Source organism: Canis lupus, chromosome 13, assembly GCF_011100685.1.
Source record: "Canis lupus familiaris isolate Mischka breed German Shepherd chromosome 13, alternate assembly UU_Cfam_GSD_1.0, whole genome shotgun sequence".
In the NCBI taxonomy this organism is placed as follows: Eukaryota; Metazoa; Chordata; class Mammalia; order Carnivora; family Canidae; genus Canis; species Canis lupus.
Genome location: NC_049234.1, coordinates 63,921,901 through 63,949,788, shown reverse-complemented (window position 1 = coordinate 63,949,788; position 27,888 = coordinate 63,921,901). Strand labels below are relative to the sequence as shown.

General features: G+C 40.5%; 1 protein-coding gene across 1 annotated transcript; it reads right to left on the bottom strand.

Moving 5' to 3' along the window:
• On the bottom strand, positions 1 to 23,030 carry EREG (epiregulin). The gene is made up of 5 exons (XM_038556329.1): positions 22,920 to 23,030; positions 9,418 to 9,504; positions 6,427 to 6,550; positions 5,694 to 5,843; positions 1 to 3,381 (listed from the first exon to the last, which is right to left on the bottom strand). The coding sequence occupies exons 1-5, from the start codon at positions 22,948 to 22,950 to the stop codon at positions 3,300 to 3,302; spliced, it is 474 nt and encodes a 157-aa protein (XP_038412257.1). The 5' UTR covers positions 22,951 to 23,030; the 3' UTR covers positions 1 to 3,299.
• Positions 23,031 to 27,888: the final 4,858 nt, after the last annotated feature.

The window sequence follows — 27,888 nt, the reverse complement described above, 5'->3', positions numbered from 1 at the left end:
TTTATCAGTGAAACTCTTTTATGCATGATATTTAATGTATTTTTCTTTCTCAGTCATGTTTTTTTCTAGTTGCCAACAAAAATAAATAAACATTAACAACATCTTGTGAAGTATCTATATTCTCCTTCAATATCTTAAGGTACACAATTATCAAAGCTGATACTGAACACAAACAAATTGATACAATTCAGTACTCTGATAAAATCCATTCTCAAATAAGTTAAACTGCATGCATTACAAGTTTATGTTCCATAGCATCTTCAATATAAACTGTATACCAAAAAGGCTCTTCAAACTTAAAAAGTGCAATTACAAAGTGCAAAAACAGCAAAGATAAAAATGCACTATCTTACATTTAGCATTATCCAGTTTGAATAACAGACATGTTTTAGATAAAATTATTTTTTGCTAAAACATTAAAAATGTACAGTGCTTTGCAAGTTGTTACTCCCCTTCTCCCATATGAATAAGAGTAGGAAAAAAACCCAGAAAATATTGGGCAGTGAGTAAACACATCTTTTTCCCTTCAAAGTCTACAGAGTGGTTATTGGAGTAAAAATGACAATGTGGATCACAGATGAGCTTTTCAAAACAAGATTACTGAATTCAACAGAAAGTAGAAACTAGTGCATCTGTTTCCAGCATAAATATTGATTTGATGCCTGAAAGCAGTGTTCTCAGTATGTTGGATATATAGGCTCTGCTACAAATATATATAGTGAGAATCTGTAAAATAAGGAAGATAGACTAAATATTAATCCAAATCTTTCCATTGTTTGTAGGAAATCTGAGCTGATGGCAACCATCTGCTATGTTTGCTCAGCATTATCCTCATTAAAACAATTATTTCTGACTTATTTTCATCCATAGAACGCAATCTAGGTCATATTTTTAAAAAAATTTTAATATACATCTATAAAGATTTTGCTTTTACAGGGGCTAGTTTTTTAAGCACCCTTAAGATTAAAAACATTGCAAACTACATACAATCAGTTATATAATATGAAATAGGATGTTTAAGATAAACCAATATAACTCCCTTTTTGTAAATATAATAAGTGAATTGCTGTTGATTTCTCAGTAAACTGATTTTCTTTGACACAGTCAAGATCACTTAAAATAGGCAGACTTCATTTACATCTAGTAGGTGTCAATAACAATGTGAGGGACTTAAAATGTATTCTTACACAGCACATTTGACTTTAACTATATTAAATGTGAGACAGAAATGTGCTTTTAGATCTTCCTGAATTTTTATTTTGTTTCTCTGTTTCTTGTTTTTAAGTTTTACATATTTTTGAAAGAGCAACAAATGACTAATTCTATGATTGAGCTTATGTACAGGTGTGTATTTGCATATGAATTTGTATATTTTATACATTTGTATATTTTTATGTATGTATATATTACACACACACACACACACACACGTGTGTTTTTCCCCTATAGTAAGGGACCAGATCCAGCATTTTGGAAAATAGTCACATGAAACACCAGAGGACAAATGAAGGGATACATATGAAGGCAAGTCCTGGCACCTGGCACTTCAGAAGTCAGTCATTGTTGACTTTCTCGTTGTTGCCCTAGCACCTGCCAGAAAAAAAAGATGAAAAAAGAATAGTCCCTCCCCAGCAAGGTGTGTGATCCTGAGAGACTCTACTCAAAGGTCTAGTATTCAATGAGGCAGTCTCCCCTGAGACCAGGAGATGCTGAGAGCTGCAGCTCCTTCTGTGGTTGCCCCAAGTACCCTTAGGAACTCACTGAGACCATGGGCTCAAACACAAGAGAAACGTTTGTCTCTTCCCCCCAAAATAAACAAAAGACAGAAAACCGGGCCCTAGATTCATCTCAGTCTCCAAAAGAAGGCATGGTTAAGTCTCTAAATTTTACTTTTCAAATGAATTTGTTCATTTGGGAAAATATTATTCCACTTCCTCCTTCAAGATATCATTTTACAAATATATTTTTAAATTGTAGAAGGAGCTACTTACTGCATTGTTTTACACTAAAACTCTCTTACAGGGCAACCCTGGTGGCTTAGCAGTTTAGCACCGCCTTCAGCCCAGGGTGTGATCCTGGAGACCCAGGATCAAGTCCCACATCAGGCTCCATACAGGGAGCCTGCTTCTCCCTCTTCCTGTGTCTCTGCCTCCCTCTCTCTCTCTCTGTGTCTCTCATGAATAAATAAATAAAAAATCTTAAAAAATAAAAAATAAAAAAATAAAAATAAAACTCTCTTGCAAAGAAGATGAAATAACTGTATTTCCATCTTTGGACAATATATAGAATTACTGTCTTATGCTTTAAAATGGTGACCAGTCCATCAAATTTTGGACTACTATATAATCTTAGGATTCTTAATCAAAGTCCCTATGAAAATAAATACTCATAAAAAGAAGCCCAAATTTTGGCTCCAAGTGTGGATATCTTTTTTATTGTCTCCTAAAAAAGAAAAGAAAAGAAAAGAAAAGAAAGAAAAGAAAAGAAAAGAAAAGAAAAAATCTGAAAAGAAAAGAAACATCTGAAAAGAAAAGAAAAGAAAAAAGAAAAGAAAAGAAGAAAAGAAACATCACGAAGCTATATAATACCTACTATTTACATAAAAGGTGGTATAGAATGAAGTTGTCAACTCATTTAATGCAAGGAGAATCTGCAGATTGGTGACCAGTACCCACAGGAGCCATGAGTTGGAATAAGGAACTGCCCTCTCGGCGTACAGGACAGTAGACAGTAAACCTGGAGTCACAGCGGAGGATGGGGGTGGAGGGACACAGCCCTCCCTGGATTAATGTGTTCCCCGCATGTAGCTTCTCCCAATTCCCACCGCATTAGTGTTTTAATACAGAACATAATGGTGCCAAGTCATACATCGAAGTACGATACGGTGAATCCAATTATCGCTTGAGGGGTAGGAAAATCTACTTGTTGAGTTGATTTAACCATATATTTAAGCTTAACAAAAATCCGTCATTTGTGACACTTCCTGAGCGACAAACTGGATGTCACTCACTCTTAGGCATTGCATACCTGGCAACTGAGCTTTGGAGTGAAAGCGTTTAGTCCAGGAAATTATTTCTTACAAAAATATCAACTTTTTTCTATATTATTTGTTTTATATACATTATACATTAGCAAATATTCTGTCAAAAATAAAACAAAAAATAAAAAAAACTTGTCTATATTAAAAATGCACCATTGTTGACTTAACACATGATCCAACATAAATATTATTAATAAAATAGGAATATTAACATAACCAGGCATGCTGCGCATCCCTGTCTGTAGCTTGATGGCACCATTCAGACTTGTGGCAATGCTGGATCCCCTGACGTCACCCTTTTGTATTCCTGCTTTGGTTCTTTACTTTTTCGATTTCTGTACCTAGAAATATTCAGAAATGAAACTGTTAGCTCTCTAGTTAATAGTAGTAAGAACAAAGGATGCTAACAAAATAAACCAATAAATGGACTCAAAAGGTACATCAGCATAGTGTTTCCAAAGTGACGAAGGTCAACAAGTTTAGGTTGGACAAGAGAAAAAAAAAGGAGGGAGAAAGGGGTAGTGTTCTGTGGTCAAACAATTTGCAGGAGTGCAGGGAATAGTGAAAGATAGATAAAGGATTTCTCAGACACTAACATGTCATGAAAATTATACAATCCCAGGAGAGCATGTGACCAAATTTAAGCCTGGGTCTTTTGTTCTCTCTCTCTCTCTTCTCTTTCCATTTCCTTCCCTTCCCTTCTCTCTCTCAATCTCTCCCTCCCTCCCTCTCTCTCTCTCTCTTTCTTTCTTTCTTTCTTTCTTTCTTTCTTTCTTTCTTTCTTTCTTTCTTTCTTTCTTCTATTCTTCTTTATTTCCTACTAAAAACACACCATTTGTGGGGCGCCTGGGTGGCTCAGTCAGTTAAGCTTCTGACTCTTGATTTCGTCTCTGGTCATGATCTCAGGGTCGTGAGACTGAGCCCTGCATCAGGCTTGAACGCTGGACATGGAGTCTAACACTCTGCCCTTCCCTGCCCCTCTCTCTCTCTCTCTCTCTCTCTCTCTCTCAAAGAAAAAAACCCGAAGCCCCAGTATTTGCATATCACACATCATTACATTCTACCCATCACACTGATATAATGTTATCACCAATAGCAATTAGAATAGCTGCTGAGTTTAGGTGGCTGACAGTGCCCCAAGGGCTATATATGCATTATTCCTTCTATTCTCATATTTACCGGTATCATCCTCATTTTACATATGATGACAGTGAAGTACGAATGGGTCACATGAGCTGGCCAACTTTTTCCAGCTAGGATTCATAAATTTGTCACCATTCTGAATCTTCATTCATTCATTTGTTCAAGCAATCCTCCTAATATTTTGTGTTCATTTTTTACCCATTCTGGAGATGAAGCACGCAGCCCTGAGGAAAGTGCATGCTTATGCTTAGTGGAGGAACACAATTTGAAAGCTTTTGTTTAGACACAGTTCTGCCACTTGCCAACTCTCTGAGCTGGGGCATGTTGATTTACCTCCTTGAGTCTCATTTCCCCCATCCTTATAAAGGAAAGGATTATAGCCAAAGACTTTTTAGGGGTATTTCAGTTTTAATAGTATTCAGTTTTGTCATCATAATTCATCAGGGAGGCACTATAATTTGATGAATGCTTAGAATCAAACACAGGCAAAATAAATTTAATCTTACAAAAGTAGCACACTCTCAGACCTTCAAAAGTAGAAGTGTATTACTTTCAGCAAACAAATAAAATGAAATCCACTCAAATCTACACTGAACAGGCACCTGGGTGGCTTAGTTGATCAAGCATTCGAGTCTTGATTTTGGCTCAGGTCATGATCTCAGGGTTGTAAGGTTGCGAGATCAAGTCCCACCTCAGGTTTTTCTCTCTCTCCTTCCCTGTGCCCCACCCCACAGGCACACTTATGCTCTCTTTCTAAAAAATAAAACAAAAAACTGTACTGAAAAATCTGTATCAGTTACAAAATGAGACGGGTTTCATGGAGACATTTCAAAGCAGCTGTTATTAACAAATTTACATTTTTCCATACCCTAGTCCTAACCCTTAAACACTGCCAGTCTGATATACTGTCAGCAATATCAACGCTCGTTGTCTTTCTTTCTCAGTTATCAGCCTATATCAGTGTAGCATTGTACATCAGGTTGGAGTGTGAATGTTCTGGGGGACTGATCTGATGATTTTTTTAAAGTATGTTCTTAACAACTGTCTGGAAACTTCTACTAGTCTGCCTTAAATTTTAAGATCCTAAACTCTAGGGTTATTAATTTACAAAGCACATCTTTTATGAAATACAAAATTTGACCTCATAAATTAAATACAATTGGTTGAGTATAGCATAGACATCATGCTTTATGGTTTCTTTAACATGTATTATAACACTCAATATCGATCCTGTCACTAATGCAGGGGAGGATCTCTATCTGTATACAACAGAGGAAGGAACTGATACTCCAAGCTGGACTGGTATAAGGTTATAAAGATAAGAAATAGCAGAGCTAACAGTAGAGTCTAATCCACACATTCTGCTGCTGAAACTTCTTTGTAAATATAGTCAGTGCAGAGTCCATCTTATCCCTTAAAATAATACTTTGTCCATAGTTTTACCCAGTTTGTAAGTCTGTATTGCATGAAAATAATTTATAGATGCAAAGTATAAAAAACACTGGCTTACCATCTGCAGAAGTAGTATAGGGAACCGGCGACTATGATAAGAAACAAGATAATGAGAATCACAGTCAAAGCCACATATTCTTTGCTCAAGGGCTGTTGGACAGTTAAATAGAAGTGCTCGCATCGGACACCAGTGTAACCCACTTCACACCTAAAGGAAAATATGAGAAAAAGATCAGTTATTCAAAAAAGAAATTACTATTATGAATTGGTTTTTCTAAGAACTAATCTCACACTGTAATGCAAGAAATCAACCAGGTTTGCCAAAAGTTGTAAAGAGGATTTCAAAGACTGACCTAAGTGCAGGGCCAGCTTTGGTAAAGAGCTCCACGTAGCTCTCAGCTAAACCGCGGTGGTAAAGGGACAGGCTAGCTCAGCTGCACGGTGGCCAGCAGTCTACAATGGTGCTTTCTAAGTTTTGTAGGTTTGAGCTGCCTTTTGTCTAAAGCAGTGCAATGAATTCATAAAACAGGGGTTGATGTAGAGATCTAGTGGAGCTGCCATTTTGACAATATGAAGGAACAATCAGAGCCCTTCCCCGTCTGCACCCCTGAAGTATCTGTATGATTTGAGAGCTACCGTTTGTTCCCTAACTTTAAAAAACTCACTTAATAATAGTGCATATAACTGCATGCTAATAGTATGTATAAACTGCCCATAGGTCAACTTCAAAAAATATTAGAGAATATAAATTTTTAAAAAACACTGGTTTTTGTTGGTTTTTGCCAAATTACCTGCAGTACGTTTGACTCATGTCCACCAGGTAGATGCATTGTCCATGCAAACAGTAGCCATTCATGTCAGAGCCACACTTTATTATTGACACTTGAGCCACACGTGGGTTGTCTTCTATCTGAACTGTGAAGGGAATGGAAAGTTGGATATAAAAAAAAGCTGCAGCTTTCTTGAAGGCATTAATCTTAAACCTTTTCACATAATAAATGCTGAGCTACCCCAGCAAAGCAGGTCAGGTGCCAATCAGTTGAGGAGAATTTTTAGGACTAGGAAGTCCCTCTAGTTATGACATTCTCTACACCACTAAACAAACATTTGACCCCTAAGGAAAATATCCAACAGACTAAACAAACAAAATAAGACCTAGGGACCTAGGTCACAAAAGAGAACCTTGAAGGATAGAAAAGACAAGTTTAAGACACTCAAAAATTATTATCCTTAGTTACTCAGTTACCCCAAATTTGCCTGATGTTTTTTCAAATCTCAAAATAATTCTGCAGTTTCATTATTCCAAAATCAATTGCAAACTGAATCCATTAATTAATTCCAGAGAGCATTTTTTTTTTTTAGATTTTATTTACTTATTCATGAGAGACACACAGAGAGATGAAGAAGCACAGACAGAGGGAGAAGCAGGCTCCCTGCAGGGAGCCCGATGAAGGACTGGATCCCCACACAAGGATCATGCCCCGAGCCAAAGGCAGACTCTCAACCTCTGAGACACCCAGGCGTCCCCAGAGACCATAATTCTATAATGGGTTTTAAGCCAGGAATGCATGTTTTGGTGGGCGGTCCCAAATTTTTGAGGCTACCGTCAAAGAAACCAATTAAAGCCTCCCCAACATCTGTAACCATGAGAACTGAACTAGACAAATATTGACAGGTGCCTGGGTTAGACAATACAACAATGAAAATAGAAGCCTCATTAGAAATAGTGTTGCAGCCTATATGTAAAATTCACTTTAGGATGATTTAATTACTAAAATGTGAAGGATGCTTATGAAATAATCGAACAGTAGCATCTTGATTGTAATACTCCTGCTCCAAAAAACAAACAAAAACCTTCTAGAGAGCCCAATGATGAAGGAGGACAAGAGAACAAAAATACCATTCAGAGGGGTACACATACCCTGATTTTTTTTTAAGATTTTATTTATTCATGAGACACACAGAGACAGAGGCAGAGACACAGGCAGAGGGAGAAGCAGGCTCCACGCAGGGAGCCCGATGCGGGACTCGATCCCAGACCCCAGGGTCATGCCCAAGCCAAAGACAGCCACTCAACCACTAAGCCCCCCAGGCGTCCCACACCCCGATGTTTATAGCAGCATTATCTACAATAGGCAAACTCTGGAAACAGACCAAGTATCCACCAACCAATGAATGGATTAAAAAGTGGTATCTATATATGATGGAATATTATTCAGACATAAAAAAGTGAAATCTTGCCATTTGCAATGACATGGATGGGGCTAGAGAGTATTATGCTAAATGAAATAAGCCAGAAGAGGACAAATACCATATGATTTTGCTCATATACAGAATTTAAGAAACAAAACCAATGAGCAAAGGGAAAAAAAATAGAGAGAGAGAGAGAGAGAGAGAGAGAAAGAGACAAACCAAGACAGACTCACAACTACAGAGAACAAGCCGATGGTCACCAGAGGGGAGGTGGGTGTGAGGATGGGTGAGATAGAGGATGGGGATAGGAAGGCACTTGTGATGAGCACTTGGTGTTGTATGGAGGTGTTGAGTCACTATTTTGTACACTTGAAACTAATATTACATTGTATGTTAACTAACTGGAATTTAAATAAAAATTTTTTAGAAACCAAGTACATAGTGGAGGCATAACAAAAGAAGAAGAGATGGTGAAATCGTTGTGGGAAATACCCTGGCTCCTTGGGATAACTCTTGACTCAATACTGACACTGATCTCTCTTGAAGCACATCCGGAGTCCTTCCGGGGTCCCCAGAGAAACAGGCTGCACATAACTTCTCTTTGTATTCCTATGCCTAAGCGCGGTTTTTGATATGTATTAAGTGCTCCATAAAGGCTTTCTGAACAAATATTGTAACCAGAAAGGACATCATTTGTTCCTTTCACCAAAAAATAGCAACAAAGTATATTGATTATCTACTTTGTACAAAGTTTCAATTTCCTGTTTTGCCTGGGATCCAATCTCTAACAATGGTTTCCCAGCAAAACCAAGAGAAATAAGAATCTGATTTTCATTGTTTCCTATCTCTTTAATATCCAGTCTTTCTATATAACTAGATGCCCAGTCCCTCTCCCACCAGTTGTTCTTTTATATTATTTTTCCAGATCACTAGTTCATAAGGGTGTAAAAAAAATGATTCTAACACAGCGGCTATCCCCCTCTTTTCTCTACACTGTCACATATTCGTCTTTGGGTACATTTCCATTAAGAACCTGTGAAGCCAAGAAACGCCGGGACACCTGCACCCCGATGTCTCTAGCAGCAGTGTCCACAATAGCCAAACTGTGGAAGGAGCCTCGGTGTCCATCGAAAGATGAATGGATTAAGAAGATGTGGTCTATGTATACAATGGAATATTCCTCAGCCATTAGAAACGACAAATACCCACCATTTGCTTCAACGTGGATGGAACTGGAGGGTATTATGCTGAGTGAAATGAGTCAATCGGAGAAGGACAAACATTATATGGTCTCATTCATTTGGGGAATATAAAAATTAGTGAAAGGGAAAGGAGAGAAAATGAGTGGGAAAAATCAGAGATGGAGACAGAACACGAGAGACTCCTAACTCTGGGAAACGAACAAGGGACAGTGGAAAGGGAGGTGGGTGGGGGGTGGGGGTGACTGCGCGACAGGCACTGAGGGGGACACTTGACGGGATGAGCACTGGGTGTTATGCTATATGTCGGCAAATTGAACTCCAATAAAAACATAAAAAAACAAAAAAGAACCTGTGATCCTCTGGTGCAAGGCTGGCAAAGCGGCTTACCTAATGCCGTGCAATTATCTTCGGATTCTCCCGGCATGCAGGAAGGAATCACAGTGGTGCTGAGAACCGCGTGGAGAAGATGGAAACCTATTTATGGGGGAAAACCAAATATATAAACAGTGCCTCAAGGAAAAAAAAATTTGATCAGATTTCCATGTAACCACAGTACTATAGGGTTGTTTCAATTATTTCAAGAATTCAATCCATCAAAACAATAAAATAAACTAATTTGTGAAAACAGGCACATAATTGTCTCATACGGGGAATATAAGAAATAGTGAAAGGGATTATAGGGGAAAGGAGGGAAAATGAGTGGGAAAAATTAGAAAGGGAGACAAAACATGAGAGACTCCTAACTTTGGGGAATGAACAAGGAGTAGTGGAAGGGGAGCCTGGCAGGGGGATAGGATGTCTGGGTGAAGGGCACTTGACTGGATGAGCACTGGGTATTATACTATATCTTGGCAAATCAAACTTCAATAAAAACATATATATATATAAATATATATATATAAAATAATTAATTAACTAATTAAATCTTTTAAAAAATAAAAAAAGGAAACAGTCACATAATTGAAAATAAATGTCCTCCCCCACCTCCCTGTCCAAGGGTGAAAACCTTGGCATAATATTCCTAGTTACAGATTTGACCTGCTCTAAATGGCAAAGATCTGATTTTGAAGTTTGCTATTGCTAAGCTTAGCAATTGAACTTGTAGAATTTTCACTATTTTGCCCCATGATGTATTCAGAGCAATGCTCCAAGGGAAGGGCTCAGTAGGGATGCCTGGGTGGCTCAGTGATTGAGCTTCTGTCCTTGGCTCAGAGCGTGATCCTGGAGTCCCAAATCAAGTCCCACATCAGGCTCCCCACAGGGAGCCTGCTTCTCCTCTGCCTATGTCTCTGTCTCTTTCTCTCTGTGTCTCTCATGAATAAATAAATAAAATCCAAAAAAAAAAAAAGGGGGGCTTCAGTAAAACTCAGGTTCCATTTACAGTGACAACTAAACGAGACTCAACCTTAAATGTGTTCCTTATTAATCTAAATGCCAAGGTTACTCTTTGCATTGTATTACACACAAAAGTAGATTTTAATGGACAAAATGTAATCTAAGTCAGAACAGATCTAAGATGGGAAGAAGGTCCATGCTACATGAGCCCCTAAGCCCCAGGACCCAGTTTCTGTCAACCCAGTAAAAGCTTGAATGAGGTGTTTTATCATGTGTTCACCACTTGAAAGATAAATATTGGAAAACAGGCTCCAGAATGACTCAAGGAATTTCTGAATTGCCTGAAAGCGTAAGAAGAATCCTTCTAATTGCATGGATGTTTCCTGACTGCTTCTGTTTCGGGGCTGGGCACTTGCACTTCACCCCTCTTTCTGGTCAGTATGAGTAACTGTTATATAAATACTAACAGTGGTGGGAGCATTAGTTGCGGTAGTTGGCAGCAGTTAACATTTCATGAACATGCTTATCTAATGGTACTTTCGTCATTATCTCTGCTATAATACCCGAATTCTTCAGTTGGTTGTCATCTTTTTCTTATCTCCTTGAAAATTTTCATAAAATTAGAATTCTATCTGAAGGGGAAAATGTATTAAACCATTAATAACTATTGATCTTGATGTCAAAATAGAATATTAATTTCTGGGCGCCTGGGTGGCTCAGTGGTTGAGTGTCTGCCTTTGGCTCAGGTCATGACCCCGGGGTCCTGGGATCGAGTCCCACATCGGGCTCCCCAGGGAGCCTGCTTCTCCCTCTGCCTGTGTCTCTGCCTCTCTGTGTCTCTCATGAATAAGTAAATAAAAGCTTTAAAAAAAGAAGAAAAAAAAATTTTGTGAACATTGACTATATACAGGTGTGGTTCTTATCCTTTTTATCTATATTATCTCATTTAATCCAGTCAGTGACTGTTAACGCACCAGACGTGAGAGAAAACTGAGACTTAGAAAGAGTTAAACTAACTTTCGCAGGAGTGAGTAGCAATGTTGTTAATGGGCCACATTATAGAACTTGGACATGGGTGATAATACTGGAGTATAATGGCCATTATACAAACAAACCAGGGTAAATATAATTGAAGCAGGGTAATTTAATCCCATAGGAAGACAGCAGAGTATGATGGAAAGGCAATCCTGGGAGAAAGCTTGCATTATGTGATTTTGGAAAAATTAATTACCTTCTCTGGATCTCAGTTTCCTCTACCTTACAGAGTTTGGGTGTTGAATTAAATGGAAATGATATTTTTTCAAAATGCTTAACATACCAGAGACTCCCACAAATGTTCCATAAGACTCACGATCTGATTGGGCCTCTAATTTTAGCAGTGTATGCGGGTAGTTCCCTCTACTGGTCGGTAACAAGATTACAAATCTCTTTGTAATTGGGTATTTTAGTGTGACTGAATCCACAAAATAAAGGATTTTGTTTTATTTTTTCTCAATCAGAAGGGACGTGTATATGTTAAGCATATTGCATATTACTGAGGTGCTAAAAACTAAATTATACATCAGCATCATAGCTCATAATTTCATAATGTTTCAAACTTGACCCTTAGAACAGTCCTGTGAACTAGTTGTTAACCCCAACCTCAGTGCAATTAAATTGTCTTGTCCAAGACCAAGTATGTATTGACCCCAGAAAATAAGAGTCAGGAATCTATCTTTGGACAGCAAGTCTCATAATCTTTCATTGATTTGACAGTATGACTTGGAAAAGTTTAGATCTCCTCCCCACCCCATATTTCTCCTATAACATATACTGCTTCCATCGGTCTTAAAGGGAAAAAAATAATCATCTTTCTTAAATGACAAAAAGAAAAAAGGTTAAAGTTTGTATTTCATTGTCATATGAACAGAGATAGAGAAAGATGACTTTGTCTATGAAGCTTTTTATGGAGAGTAGGCTAGATTCTCATCCAAGCCAATTTTGTTCTACTTCTCAATATAACTCGGCCTTGCACTTTCTCGATCGAAGACTTAAACCCTTTGACTTACACCATCCGCTCAACACCAGCTGGGGCTCTAGATGTATGTTTTAACATCCTGACATTCCTATGCCTTCACGCTTCTCCAACTGAAGAAGGATTTGGCGAAAACATTAGAAATTCTCCTGCCAGCCCAGGCCACGGTGCAAACACACCTGTGAAGCTCATTTCTCTATCTCTTGTGGAAATCAGATACTAGCCTTTCCTGTTTGGATTTGCTGACAATGGCAACCTGCAATTATGACAGAATTCAGCTAATTGTTTTGGGCTGTTGCTTCTTCATCTTTTTTTTTTTTTTTTTAAGGTTTTTAGTGTTTGTTAGCTTTCCCACTGGTTCCACCTGGTCAAGCCACAGATGAAATATTTCTTTGTGAATTAAAGAATGTTCAGTGCAGGGTGTGCCTCCACAAAAACTGGGCTCTCCTAACCTGTGACGCTCCCTTGGACATCGTCCATGGCTTGGGGATGGTTTCTATGAGACTGGCTGCATGAATTCAACATCCGGGTCTTTTACGGATGAAACTGTAAATAATTTTAAATATTTTCCTGAAATGAAAAGCTGCAGTTCCATTGTGAATGTACATGACCAATAGAATAGCAAAATCAGTTTTAAATCTTGCATCCCTCTGCACAGCTCTATTGCTTTAAGAGTGATTCTCAAACTTCCATCAACTTCATCTCTGCCCCAGGCCCTTGCAAACTCAAGTAAAACAGTAGATGGAGCTATCAAAATATTCAGAGTCAACCCATGGAAAATTCTGATACCCACCACCTCATCACCCTTAAGAATCCCTACTCACTATTTTAAAATCATACAGGAAGGAATATATGGTAAAGGCATACACATATATTTCCTTAATCTTACAGGTTTTTTTCATGACTTCAGTGTTATTTGAACAATAATGGCCTATGATTTAATTGCAAATATTATATCTGAGATTTTGATCCTCAACCACAGGTCCCTGCTAAAAACATTATTCACTATGATATTAAGGATTTTGGATAGTGTCCATGTGTCAGAAAACAGGCCTGGCGGCAAGCTCCACATGAATAACTAAAGTATAGAGGAATTGTGTGCAAGGTGGTATGGGGGGAATGATCTATAAACTCAAAATTGGCTGTTGAAACTCTGTTTCAATAATGCAATAAAAGTCAAAATTCCTCTAGAGGCCATTATTCCTGTCAAATTTCCAAATGCGTTTGAGGAATTTGAAGCACACTTCTACATCTCTCTGCCTTCTTCACCTTTCAGAGATTGTGTTTCAATGAAATCTCCAACGTGCCAACAGGAAGTGGTACAGATGACTCACAGGATACAAATCAACCTCTACTCTGTGAGTCAGGACCAAGCCTACATCCTTACACAATATTGGGCCACTGTGCGTGGGAGAGGTTGAGGATCATCATCCGAGGGGGGTAGCTCTAAATGCCGTGGGCCCTGAGGCGCTAAGAAGTGCTTGCCCAACAGTCAGGAGAAATGCCAGATGTAGGAAATGTCCTTATTTCACAGTTTCTTTTGACCTCGCTTCCTTACGATTACATGGAGGTGCTCACTAGAAGGAGGCTGGGATTAGCTGACAAAGCCGATTCTGCAAAGTCCATTGGCACTTCTCAGGGATAAAACGACTCTTCTGAGTGACGATGAGGCAGATAAAAATGAGCCCAGAGAAAATGAGATCAGTTACAGAATGAAAGGAATGCACCCTATTTTCCTGACTTAAACTTTTAGAATATTTAGACCAGAACAGGAAACTTATAATGAATCATAATATTTGCCCAGCCCAAACAGGTAGAAAAATCCACTTTGTTCACGCTTTTGGTGTGGTAACATGCCTCCCCTGCTCATGGACTGTTAGTTTTCTACCTTCTTCCATGGCAGTCTATAATTTTAGGATTTGTCTGTAACACAGGAGGCTTGTTAGGACCTGTACACTTGCAAGGAGTCAAATGTCTTCAACATTTCCAGATGCCTTCCTATTTAAAATTAAAATCCACTATTAGAAAAGGTCTGGCTTCACCTTGGCACATCAGATCCTGAAAAGAACTCCTGTTACTGTTTCTTAATAACAGCCTACTTTTCAGAGAACTACAGAGAAAGAGGATATTAACCTTGTCTTTTTCTAGCCATTATCCTCTTCCCACAGTTTTCCAGCATTAACCTTATAAGTAAGCTTCATTAAAAAATAGATGTAAAAACCAACTATAACTATTTCAAATAAAACAAAATGAAACCAGAAGTTGTTATGTTACAAATAAGTATTTCTTTTAATTTTGAAGTTTTAAAAGTAGCCATAGGATCTTCCTTGTCAAATGGCAAGAGAAGATTTAATAGGCCATGCTTTTTAATTCATAGGCATTAAATAATACTCTTCAATTCTAGTAGTAATTCCTAAATCCATACTTCAATGTGCTCACATATTTTATTCATCGTACAAGACTGTTCTTAAAGCCATCCAATCAAGAATCAGTTAGTTAAAAAGTGAGAGTGCAGTTTAATTTACCCTAAAAATGGATTTAAGGATGCATATCTTATTCATAATGAAAGTGTTCTCTCTCTCTTTTTTAAGATTTTATTTATTTATTCATGAGAGACGAGAGAGAGGCAGAGACATAGGCAGAGGGAGAAGCTCCCTGCAGGGAGCCCAATGCAGGACCCCATCCCGGGACTCCAGGATCACACCCTGGGCCAAAGGCAGGCGCTAAACCGCTGAGCCACCCAGGGATCCCCGAAAGTGTTCTCATAATGCAGAAGAATGCATATCAACTCTTGTGCAAAGGGTACAATTTATATAAATCTGAGTGTTTGGAATTTGTGACAAAGAGCTCTAAATATGGGACTTGTATTCCCTAAAAGCCAAAGTTTCATCTCAAGAGTATTATTTCAAATGTTCTTTTGAAAATATTTTTTTCTTCAAGATGTTACATGAGGGAGTCTTTATACAACACTCTGTACCTTCATCCTGTTCCATCTTGCTTCTTACACCTATCCCTATTGATTCAAATCAGAAATTTAAATTATTGCATTACTATGTCAACACAAAAATCTCCTAAAGGAGCAACAGTCTAGAATGTTTGCCATTTGCCTTCGTTTCATTATGACCATATTGTGGCCTGAAGTTTTGAAAACTTAATGGTATTTGTAGAAGCATATTGACTATCATATCATCCATCCTTTATAGAAGCCTACTGCCAAAAATGAATTTGCAAAAAAATAAAAAATGGTTTTGAATAAGTGATCATCAAAGAAATGGGTATATAAAAGGTAATTTTAAAAGCCTCAAAGTTAATTACTTTTCATTCACAGAACCTGTGTAAGCAACTAGCACTTTGGAAGCGCTAAGAAATTTTATTTTGTGAACATACATCTTTTGGTTAACATGGGAAACTTGAACTTTGTGAGCAGCACATCTGCATCTGTAGTATGATAAGAGGGTAGAAAGGGCTTAGTTTTACTGCATAAAGGAGGAAGAAGGGGAGTAGCTTAGCCTAGATTTACTTCTAGTAACCACATGTCTCAAGTTATATCTGTTCAATAAATATTGAGATTTTTCTATATGCAAGAGATTGAACAAAATGCTAAAAGGAAAATTAATGCAAAAGACATAGTTTCTGTCCTCAACAGAGTTAATAGGCTAGAGTCTTATGGGTGGAGAGAAAAGGACGCAATTCATAGGTGATGCCAAGGTTTCTGAAAATACTAGGGACGGTGGTGCCATGAAAAGAGTGGAAGACATATGCAGAACAGTGGTTTTGTGGTGGCATTTGGAAATAGTGAACAGGAAGGGAAAACACAACAAGTAAAGGAATTTGAGTTTATAGTTCATATATTATCTTTTTATATTTAGGGGGCATTTGGGAATACAGTTCTTGAATAAGAGAATAAATGAGGGCAGCCCAGGTGGCTCAGCACTTCAGCGCCGCCTTCAGCCCAGGGCGTGATCCTGGAGACCCTGGATTAAGTCCCAGGTTGGGCTCCCTGCATGGAGCCTGCTTCTCCCTCTGCCTGTGTCTCTGCCTCTCTCTCTCTCTCTCTCTCTCTCTGTGTGTGTGTGTGTGTGTGTGTCTCATGAATAAACAAATAAAATCTTAAAAAAAAGAATAAATGAATTTGTGGAATCTATTTGAAAGTCAGATATGAAAATATGATCTTTAAAGGCATAGGAGCCATTCATATGTTCCAAAGGAAATAGTATGGAATGGAAAATACTAGCGCTTGGGGAAAGAAGTGATGAGGAATGGATAGAAATGGTCAAAGAAACGGGAGAAAAAAGGAAGCTCAGTGTTGTGGGATCCAAGAGAACACCGACTTTTAAAAGGAGGTGTGGGGGTGGTTAGTGACACAGTGATTGTAAGAAGTATGAGCGACTCTATCATAAATAAGATTCGGCTTTATTCAGGGCAACTGGCACTAAAATCAGTAATAAACACTGCTAACTTGATTTTTTTAAAACACTAGCATTGATTTTGTATTTGCATCCATCTTACCATTAATATCAATTTTGTTTTTCTTGGCAACTTGAGCACTTATTCAAACTGTGCATTATGAGTGGCAATTTGTGATAGCAATGGAAAATACATTAAGCTAGTGCTTCTCAACCTGGGGTACTGTCAACCAGGGACTTTTGGCCATGTCTGGAGACCTTTTCGTCACAGCTGGGTAAGCGCTACTGACACCTAACGGGCAGGGACCGAATTGCTGCTAAACACCCTGCAGAGGAATGCCCACAGCAAAGAATTCCCTAGACCATAATGTAAATAGAGCCAAGGCTGAAAAAAACCTGCTCTAGACCCCTGAGGCGTGGAGTCCACTTCTAGCTCAGGTAATACTTTGAAACCCCTGCTGCTGAGTTTCCTTATCTCTGAAAACATTGACCTAAGGAGTGGGGTAGGCTGGGGCAGGGGGGTGGCGTGAGGGGGGGAATGGAATTTCAATTAGATTACTCTAAGGATCCTTCCATTTCTAAGCCAATACTTGTCTTTGTCTTACTGACTATCCATCATCCAGTCATATCACTGCTTGTGAAATTTCTCTTCCTCTTCAACACACGCACACACACACACACACAGTACAGATATCCTTAAATTTTATTAGGTATACCATCAGTGAATCTGGATTATATTAAGTGATGGAAATAAGAAAAAAATCTTAAAATTTATCAAACAGAATTGAATTTTCAAAAACTATCGCATAGTCTCAAAATATCTTGCTTCTCAAGCACATTTTCAAAAAACAGCCTTGAAGTCTATAGCGGTGAGGACTCTGAAAAAAGGTAACATTCTAATCATCCATCCAGCAAACATGTAGAGGGCTTAAGTCTATCACAATATGGATGATCAAAGAGGAGCATGGGAGCAGCAAGGAGACATAGGGCGGACCCACACAGGCTGGCATGACGAAGGCAGGACCAAGGATGAAACTTCGCAAAGGAGGCAGAGGCCTGCTGCAGGCTGACTGTGGAGAGGTAGGACAAGGGAGGAGGCAAGTAACTGAGAAGCCTTGATACTTCTCTCCAGTCTTAAAGGATGAGTAGAGCTTTCACGAAAAGTGACATGTGAGCTCGGGTACAGTAGAGATCATGGCATACCTAACGAGGGAACCTTACACCCTGGGTTACTTGCTTCTTTTTATGTCTGTTCTCTCATTTGAAAAATGGGAATGATAATACATTTCCTAGCTTAAAGGGCTATAGTAAGGATCTAATGAAGCTTTTTCTAAGAAAGCACTTGATGATGATAGCTCTCATTTTTAAAGTGCTTTTTATTATTTTATAATAGCATCATATTTACCACATCTATCTACAATAACCTAACAACGCAGCTATGATCTTCATTTTACAGATAAGAAAACTCAAGGGATCCCTGGGTGGCGCAGCGGTTTGGCGTCTGCCTTTGGCCCGGGGCGCGATCCTGGAGACCCGGGATCGAATCCTACACTGGGCTCCCGGTGCATGGAGCCTGCTTCTCCCTCTGCCTGTGTCTCTGCCTCTCTTGCTCTCTGTGTGTGTGTGACTATCATAAATAAATAAAAATTTAAAAAAAATCTTAAAAAAAAAAAGAAAACTCAAACTCAAACTAAACTCTTCCTAAAAGTATGAAATAAAGGAGCAGGGGTGTGGAATGTGTGTTCTATTCACCATGTCTCTTGGTTCAAAACTATACAGTTTGACATTTATAAACATGGTTATATATAAATATGAGAGGGGGGCTTTTTCTCTCTTATCCTGAGAATATTTTTAGGAAACTTTGTATTTTAACTCACTTTCATGACTTAAATTTAAAATTCAGGATTTTTGACCTAAGAAATTAAGGGTTAACATTTTTTTCAGGAGTTGTCAGATCATCTTGTGTATTATAAATACTATTAGAGGAGTGCTTAGGTGGCTCCGTTGGTTAAGGGTCTGGCTCTTGGTTCTGGCTGGGGTGGTAGTCTTGGGATCCTGGGATCATGTCCTGTGACCTGCTCCATGCTCAGCATGGAGTCCACTTGGGATTCTCTCTCTCTCCCTCTGCCTCTGCCCCTGCCCTCCTCTCCTCCCCCCACCCTCACTCCCCACACTCCTCTCTCTCTCTTTCTGACGTGAATGAATAAATCTTTTTTAAAAATACTATTATAAAGAGCATCCTAGTTAAGAAATCATGACTTTAACCTAGAATGTCACCAAATCTTTACTTGCCCTGTAACTAAACACCAGTTTTGCATAAACTGCATTGCCAGAGGAGACTGAGTCTGTTGCATTATTTCACTTTTTCTTTTTCTTTTTTTTTTTTAATTTATTTCACTTTTTCAAAGGTTCCAGAATTGCCATACTAATGGCTGTCAGGGTGCTCCTCCCTAAGGATCTCTCCTATTAAAGCTCTGGTGAGTCTTCCCGTTGTCTTCCAAAGGAATGTTCCCAATAGCAGCCATATTACTTAGACTATTTGCATAGTCCTATATTCGGAGTAAAGCCCAATGGATGGGGAAACCACACCTTAACTTAGTCTCTTTGAAGAGGATTTCTTACATGCCATTTGCATCTCTTAACTCACCATTAACCAGGAAATCTAAGATTCTTGGGCAAAAATAGACAGAAGGCATTCAAATTCAAGTTTACCAAAGCGATTGTGTGAATATTATGCTTTTTTTCCCCAAGGAAGTATATTTATTTTCTTACTGCTAACAGACATATGCTAACAGGGGCACCTGGGTAGCACAGTCGGTTGGGCACCTTAGTTTTGCCTCGGGTCGTGATCTCAGGGTCATAGGATCCAGTCTGCATGGGCTCTGGGCTCAGCAGTGAGTCTGCTTGGGATCCTCTCTTCCTCTCCTCTGCCCCTCCCCATTATGCTCTCTCTCTCTCTAAAATAAAAAAATAAAACTTAAAAAGAAAAGAAATGTGCTGTAGATTCTAACTTAGTCCCTTAGTATCCCTTATTGATACTATATTAAATTCACAATAGTATAAAAAGATACAGGGAATAAAAAGGACATAGGTACACTTCTTGATTGATTTACTTAATATACATCTAGGCAAATTCAGAAATAAGGCCTCAGTCAAATGATGTAATGACTACTTGGAAATAAGATTCATTTCCTGGGAATTGTGTTGCTGAAAAATGCTGACTGAAGGTTCAGTAAAAATCCAACATATTTTAGCACAGCTTAAGGAAACAGTCACACGCTTTCTGTGCCTGATTTTGAGTGATACCATAAAGATACGATTTTTGTACATATGCTTGTCCCCACAACAGGTTCAGAGCCTTGGGACAGCCCCCAGACTACCCTGAAACTTCTTTATTAGAATCTGTGACTTTTATTATGCTTCTGATAATCCTGAGACCCTCTGGCTCCTCATACATTGTTCCAGAACGACCATGCCATTTACTGTCTCTAAGACCTTGTGAGATATTTGACTTCACTTAGGTTTAGTCTCTTCATCACAAGGGTTAATCATATCTACCTCATATATTGATTTTAAGGAATAAATGAGATGATATATATAAAGCACTTAACACACAACAGGGTTAGCTCACAGTAGGCATTTGGTAACTGTTTACTTCTTTCCCAACTCCTGGATTTGGGCCCTGGTGCCGAACCACACATCCTAATTACCCAAACTGTTCACATGGTGAGATATGATGGATGAAGGCAGGTAGGTGGTGCCAATACTCAGGCAGTCCATAAACTCTAAGGTCAACAGAAAAGATCAGGGGTGAGCCAATGTCTCATTGAGACCTGTGCTTCTCATATTCTCAGGAAAGAATGTTTATTCTGCTCAGTTTTCTGTCATTGTACAATTACAATGTCGAAGTAGGACTAAATTGCCTTGGAGATGGCATTCGGGAACATGCTCAAAAGCCCATTTGGGTATCAATGAAAATGTTGGATTTTAGATAGAGATCCTCTCTAAACCTTTATTGCAGTACTCAAGACAAAAATCTCTCCTCTTTGTTCTGGACCAATCATTATATTAGAAATGCTATTTCAGTTCTAAAGCTGTAAATTACTTATAAATGTGTTACCTAGTTTGGGGAATCTCAACCGCTTTACTTAATATTCAGCAAGCTAAAAGTGCCAGCAAATCCAGGTGTGAACCTTCTCAGTTTAGCCTTGGTTTTCTATGGGAACTTAAGTCGTACTTTCCCATTATGTAAGGCAAGAACATCAATATCGAATATTTATGAAATTTAAAAGTAAGCAATCGATCTTATAAATGTGTAGCAATTTAAATCTGCAGGTATTGGAACGGAAGATGAAACCAAAACATTTTTTCCAGTTATAAATAAACATAAATTCCACACACACACACACACACACACACACACACACACAAAAAGGTAACAAAATATTTGCCGAAATCTGAAATAAATACCTTCTTTGTAAAGCCGGACATTTGGGAAAAGTAGTTCTAGGTAACCTTTTATTTGGCATGGGGAGGCAATTTCAGAAATGCCGGTGGCCTTGTCATTTTTACATGTGCTCTGGAATAAAACTATTGGACTTGCATCCCTGATTAGAGTACAGAGATATGAAAGAGAACTTCAAACAGGAACTCTTCTAGTCGCGGGAAATATCTAAACAAACTGGGAAAACAGAAACTGACCTAGCTCATTTGGAAATGGGCTTGGTGGCTGATGAAATAGGTGAACTGTAATTAAGCTACGCAATAGAGGAGTTAAACACTTTCATGACAACAAAAACACACACAACACACTCTCTAAGTGGGCAGTAACCAGGTGGGAAGTAACCAGGTTATTCATAGGCTCTTTGCTGTCTCTAATTAGAATATTCAATGAGTGGCCCAGAACAGACACTGTCATTGTTCAGGTGGAACCGGACAATTGGGGGGAAAAAAAGCACGGAGCCATTCTGACCTCTAGGTTAATTCCTAACTCTAGGAAGACTCGCTTTTCCAATTGTGTTCTTTTCACAGAGCCTTCAAAACAAAGATAGCAAAGCCACTTTATTTACTGAGAATGTTCTAGCAAGTCATGCCTAGCACAGTGTTGGCGGAAGCCACAGATCCAGTATCTACTACTGTCCCTAAACTTGTACGAGTAAGTTCCAACTATGCATAGTATGCATGTCATTAGGTCTCCAAGCCCTGAGATAAGGCGTGTCGAAATAATAATTTAACTGTCACATCCTGCATAGGTCGAGTTAATTTGTTAGGGGAATTTGCCCCATTGCAACCCCAGAAGGAATGTGAGACTGGCAACTCTTACTTCCTTGTTAAAATTTTCCTATACACCTGCGAACTCCTCTTGAAACGTGAGCAATTAGAAACGATCTTTCTCTCAAACCAGAAAGCTCACCAAGGATTTTTGTCTTTCCCCCAGTCCGCGAGAGCTGAATCATCTCAAAACAGAAAGACAAAGACGGGCATTAAAAGTTCCAGACTAGGGATCCCTGGGTGGCGCAGCGGTTTGGCGCCTGCCTTCGGCCCAGGGCGCGATCCTGGAGACCCGGGATCGGATCCCACGTCGGGCTCCCGGTGCGTGGAGCCTGCTTCTCCCTCTGCCTGTGTCTCTGCCTCTCTCTATCATAAATAAATAAAAATCAAAAAAAAAAAAAAGTTCCAGACTACCGGGTGCAGCAGGAGGGCTTTCGGGGGGGAAACGCGAGGCCTCCAGGCGCAGGGCAGGTGCGCAGGTGCGTTTGCTTCGGCGCCTCCCGGAGCTCCCGCAAAGCTGCCCCGAGTGCGCCCCGGAAACTAACTGCGCTGGATGGAGGACACCGCGGTCGAGGCATTTGGGAGGAAAAGCATTTCTTCCCAAAAGGTCTAGTCTCCAGCCCCGAGCCCAGCCCTACAGGACAGGACAGAGCTTGGGATGCCGGCGGTGCTGCCCTGGTCTTTGGACTCCCAGACCTGGCAGCCTCCAAAGAAAGAAGCCAAGGCTTTCACCTTTTCATTTCGCCTGTTCGGAGCTGCGTGGACCCGTGCCGGACACCTACGGCAGCGAAGGACTCGGGTGCGACGGATGCGCCCCGCCCCGCCCGGCTGCACCCCCCGCCCCAGGCCGCGCGGGCCCTTACCCAGGCACAGCAGCAGGCGGCGCGGCTCCATCCTCCTCGCGGGGCTGCGGGGAGCGCGGCGGGAGGCGGGGACCAGGCGACGCCCCGGCCCTGGACACCCGGTCCGCCTGCGACTGGGCAGCGCGGCGGGGCGCGGCGGCCTTTATAGCGCCGGGGAGGGGCCTGGGGACTCGCTGGCGGGGCGAGGTGCGGGGAGCCCCGAGTTTCACAACGGGCCGGGGCGTGGCGGGGCCGCCCGAGGGTCATCCTCCCTTGGAACGCCCGGAGCGCTCGGGGACGGAAAGCGGCCTCCTGGCGAGCCGCGGAGCGCTCCCGGACTTCTCCATCCCGTCTCGGATCCGGGTGGGGGGGGGGGGGGGCGGACCAGGTGCATCGGTTCTCCCGCCGGGGGCACCTGCGCTGCAGGGGGTGGTGCAGCCGCTGCGGGCGACGGGCCCAACCCGAAGCGGGGCGGCCCGGGCGGCGTCCCAGGAGGTGCTCGCGGGGGCCTGGGCCGGGAGCCCCTGCGCCCCCCGCCCCGCGGCCCCATCCGGGCTGCTCTGCCCCGCGGGCTCCCCGCCGTTTGCCGCCCGCCCGCCTGCCGCGCCCGACCTTGCGCCCCGGATCCTGCGCTCGGCCTCGCGCACCCGCTCCGGGACCTTCCCGGGACGCCCGTGGCTCCTCCGACAAAGTCCGCCTCGGCGCGGGCCCAACCAGGCCGCCCCACGCCCGCCCCCATCCACGGCAGGCGCTGGGCCCCGCCGGCGCTGGAAGCCCTTTGCCCTCGCTGCCCCCGGCTCCCTCCTGCGCTGCTGGGGTCCCGGCTGCCTTTCACTGCAGCTTCTCGAATCCTCCCGGTTTTCCTGTTAGGCGGGAAGGGCCCGGATTCCCTGAGCCCGCAGGGATCCCCCTTCACTCGGACCTCTCACGGCTCCTGTTGTCTCTCTGCCCCTCAGGCTCACAGAATCCTAGATCTAGTACTTTACGCAGGATGAAAGGACTTTGTATTGGTTTCTTTTCTTTCCTTTTTTTCTTGTTTGTGAGCCTTATGTTCAGATCCGTGTGAATACATGAATCGTCTTTGCTTCGTCTTGCATTATTCCCCCGTAGGGTGCAAGAAGTGAGCCAGTTTAGAAGTAATGAAAACATATTCGAATGGAAAGTGGCCTCTGCTGGATGATGGTGGTTCCTTTCCTTTCTACCTTTTTATTGTTTTCTTCTTATTCTTTTTTTTTTCTTTTTCAATCTTGCCCTTTTTGTTCCTCCTCCCAAGGGGTGCCTGGTAATGTCTACAACTCTCATGTTGGAAACATACTTTACCCTTCCCTCAGTGGGGAAGATCATGGGTTTTGCATTTAGACTGTCTGCAAGTAAATCCCTTGACGTCTTATTTCATCTCCCTCAGTTTCCTCATATGTAAAATAAGGATAATAATAGTACCTCATAGGAAGATAATGAAAGTGCTTACCACAGTACCCAGCACAGAGTTTGCATGCATTAAAAATATTTATTATTGTACATAAACACTGACGCAGAGAATGATGGTACTTGACCGGTATTCATGAGTTAAATGAATTCATGAATGGGACCTTAGAGAGAGGATTTTGAGTTACTAAGTCTAGCTTCTGAACCTACCAAGAAAACAAGTAGTAAGTGACTTCTCATTTAACTGCTATTTTATAAGAGAACTAGCAGAACCAAGAAAGATGATCCCAGCAATGGGGTTAGTTTTATGGAGCATTGATAGGGATCACAAGTTTGATAAATTTGAATTTGGAAAGGGGACCACTGGCAACATAATGCCTTTTGTTTTACAAATTGCATTAGGAAAAGAAACAACACAAGTGTCTGGAAAACTAGAACAGGATTCCTAAGAATGGGGTGTCAACTGGAAATGTTTCCTTATTCCGCACAGGGATGCTGTCAGATACTTGCAAGGAGTGACAGGAAGAAAAATTTTATTAGTTCTGATTAATATCCTGTTTAATCAAATATACCTTGTGCTCTGTGCTCGAAAGAAGGAGAGGAGGGTGGGAACGCACTGGAGAGAATGGGGTCAGGCTGCAACAGTCAACTCCATGGTATTGATATGTGGGGAGGAATTTTTTGACTTTGTAGTGATGCCTTGCAAGCATGAGATATCATCATGAAAAAATCCTTGTGCTTATCCTAAAATTTTCCATGGTAGTGTGCTCTTCTATGTGCTGATTTCACATGGTGTGAAGAAATCTTTTCTTTATTGGTGCTTCTATGTTTACTCAATTTTCTAGCCATTAGTTTTTGAGAATGACTCCGTCATGACACATCAGGGAATATTTGCCACCTGCCTCGGCAAAACAGTCTTCTTTTTTTTTTTTTTTTTTAATAATTGGGGACAATTTTCATTAATTGTTCATTTAAATATATATACATAGTATGAAGTACAATCATAATTCCTCTTAAAGGCAAAAAACATATTTAAAGATAGAACAGTTTGGGAAGACAATAATCAAGTCATACGGAACTTTTTAGCGTCATTACGTTGTGATTATTTTTTTTTCCCGAGGGGTTAGTAAATCTACGTATTTATCTATAGGCTATAAATATATATCTATCTCCTGCTACTTTAATATATTGAGCCTTTAATGTGATGATTAAAATATATTCATTTTAAATTGATCCTGAATTCAAGGTGGCTTGGTGGCATATGATTTTCAATTGATACATAACAAACATGTAATCACCATCAGTTGGAGAATATGCTGCAAAAATAACGTTTTTACATTAAAAGGAGGTCCTTTTAGAAGTGAGGAACCCAGACTGGCAGCATAGACGTATGGGCCCAAACTGGTATCAGCATTACAGACTGTAGCCAGAATAGGTCCTGGGCCTGACCAGAGAGCCAGCACCTAGCCTCGGACGAGAAGTTAGAAAGTTTGCGATTCTTTCATCTCTTGCTTTCTTCCTCAACTTAGTGCTCTTTGGGACTGCAGCTGGCACTTGTTTATTATGAAATCACTGCTTTTCAAACTGACAACTAACCATACTTGCTTTGGTGAATTAGCTTTTATACAACACAAATGTTTAAAGTCTTTTATTAGCTAGTCCTTAGCAAGAGCCACTGAGATGGATTGGATTGCTTTTCTATAGGGAAGGCACTGACAAATCTAGGAAAGGGTCCAAGATCAGATTGTTAAATTTAATATTTAAAATATAAGACCTAGGGGAGCCTGGGTGGTTCAGTCAGTTGAGCATTGGACTCTTGATTTTACTCAGATCATGATCTCGGGGCCTGGGATTGAGCCCTGAGTCTGGCTCTGTGCTCAGGGCAGAGTCTGCTTGAGCTTCTTTCTCTCCCTCCCTTCCTCTCTCCCTCTGGCCCTTACCCTGCTCTCTCTCTGTCTCACTCTCAAATAAATAAATAAATAAAATCTTAAAATACATATTTGGGGCACCTGGATGGCTCAGTTAGTTAGTCAAGCATCTGCCTTTGACTCAAGTCATGATCTCAGGATCCTGGGATTTAGCCAGGGGCATTGGGCTCTCTTCTCAGTGGAGAGTCTGCTTCTCCCTCTGCCTCTGTCCCTCCCCTCCACTTTAGCTCTCTCTCCTGTACACTCTTTCCTTCTCTCTTTCTCTCTCCCTCTAAAAAGTAAAATCTTAAATAACTAAAATCTTTTAAAAATGGGGTCCCTGGGTGGCTCAGCAGTTTAGTGCCTGCCTTCGGTCCAGGGCGTGGTCCTGGAATCCGAGGATCGAGTCCCACGCCAGGCTCGGGGCATGGAGCCTGCTTCTCCCCCTACCTGTGTCTCTGCCTCTCTCTCTCTGTGTGTGTGTGTCTACCACAAATAAATAAATAAATAAGTCTTTAAAAAATAAAAAGAGGGACCCCTGTGTGGCTCAGTGGTTGAGCTTCTGCCTTCGGCTCAGGGAATGACCCTGGAGTGCCAGGATCAAGTCCCATATCAGGCTCCTTGCAGGGAGCTTGCTTCTCCCTCTGCCTATGTCTCTGCCTCTCTCTGTGTCTCTCAAAATAAATAAATAAATCTTTTTAAAAAAGAATTAAAAATGGAAAGTTCTCTTGTTTTACTTTCAGTGTATAATTAAAGTAGAAAAATAGAAATTGAGAATGCTTTCAAGTCTACTAAACAGTAAATTATATTTTCTCATTGATTGATCTGATAATTTGAGGTTCTTCTTAAATTAAAAATGATTCTGGTGCACCTGGCTGGCTCAGTCAGTATAGCATGCAACTCTCTATCCCAGGGTTGTAAGTTGAAGCCCCATGATGGTATAGAGACTACTTAAAAATAAAATCTAAAAAAAAAAAAAAAATATATATATATATATATATATATATATATTCCAATGTATTTGAAAATTTACATGGCATTTAAATGTTGAATGAATGGTGTGAGTGGCTAATTAACTGATTGGATGAGCAGAATCACTAAAAACAGTATCTTCTTTTTGTGGTTTAATTTGGATTCAGAACAGTAGGTAGAAGGAAACACGAAAGCAGTTGATATTTGTTCTTAAATCTAAATGAGATGAACCTAATACTACTAATAGCAACTAATCTTCACACCTAACATTTTTAACTCACTAGAGAGCTTAAAATATATTGGTAGAGTAACCCTATATTTTGTTTCTAGTACACAGATGAGACTAGGGCAAAAAATATTAAGAAGCTAGTGCAAGGCCCTTCAGCTCATGAACAGAGACAGGATTCAAATTAGACAGCCTGACTCTAACCAGCACTACACTCTTTACCACACGCTGCATGAATTTTACGTGTCATATTTAGTGCCCTGAAAGTTCAGGGCTTGCTCTATATATTTTCATTTCAGATTACTTGCAAAGAGCATTCATATCCCTTTGTGGATAGTTTTTATACCCTTCCATTAGGAAGAACATTCTATGTTGTTTTCCTATTAAGGAGAAAAGCATACACACACACACAAAAAGGGAGAAGATCACGTGTGCCAGTCTTCTAGATTCCTATGCCAAA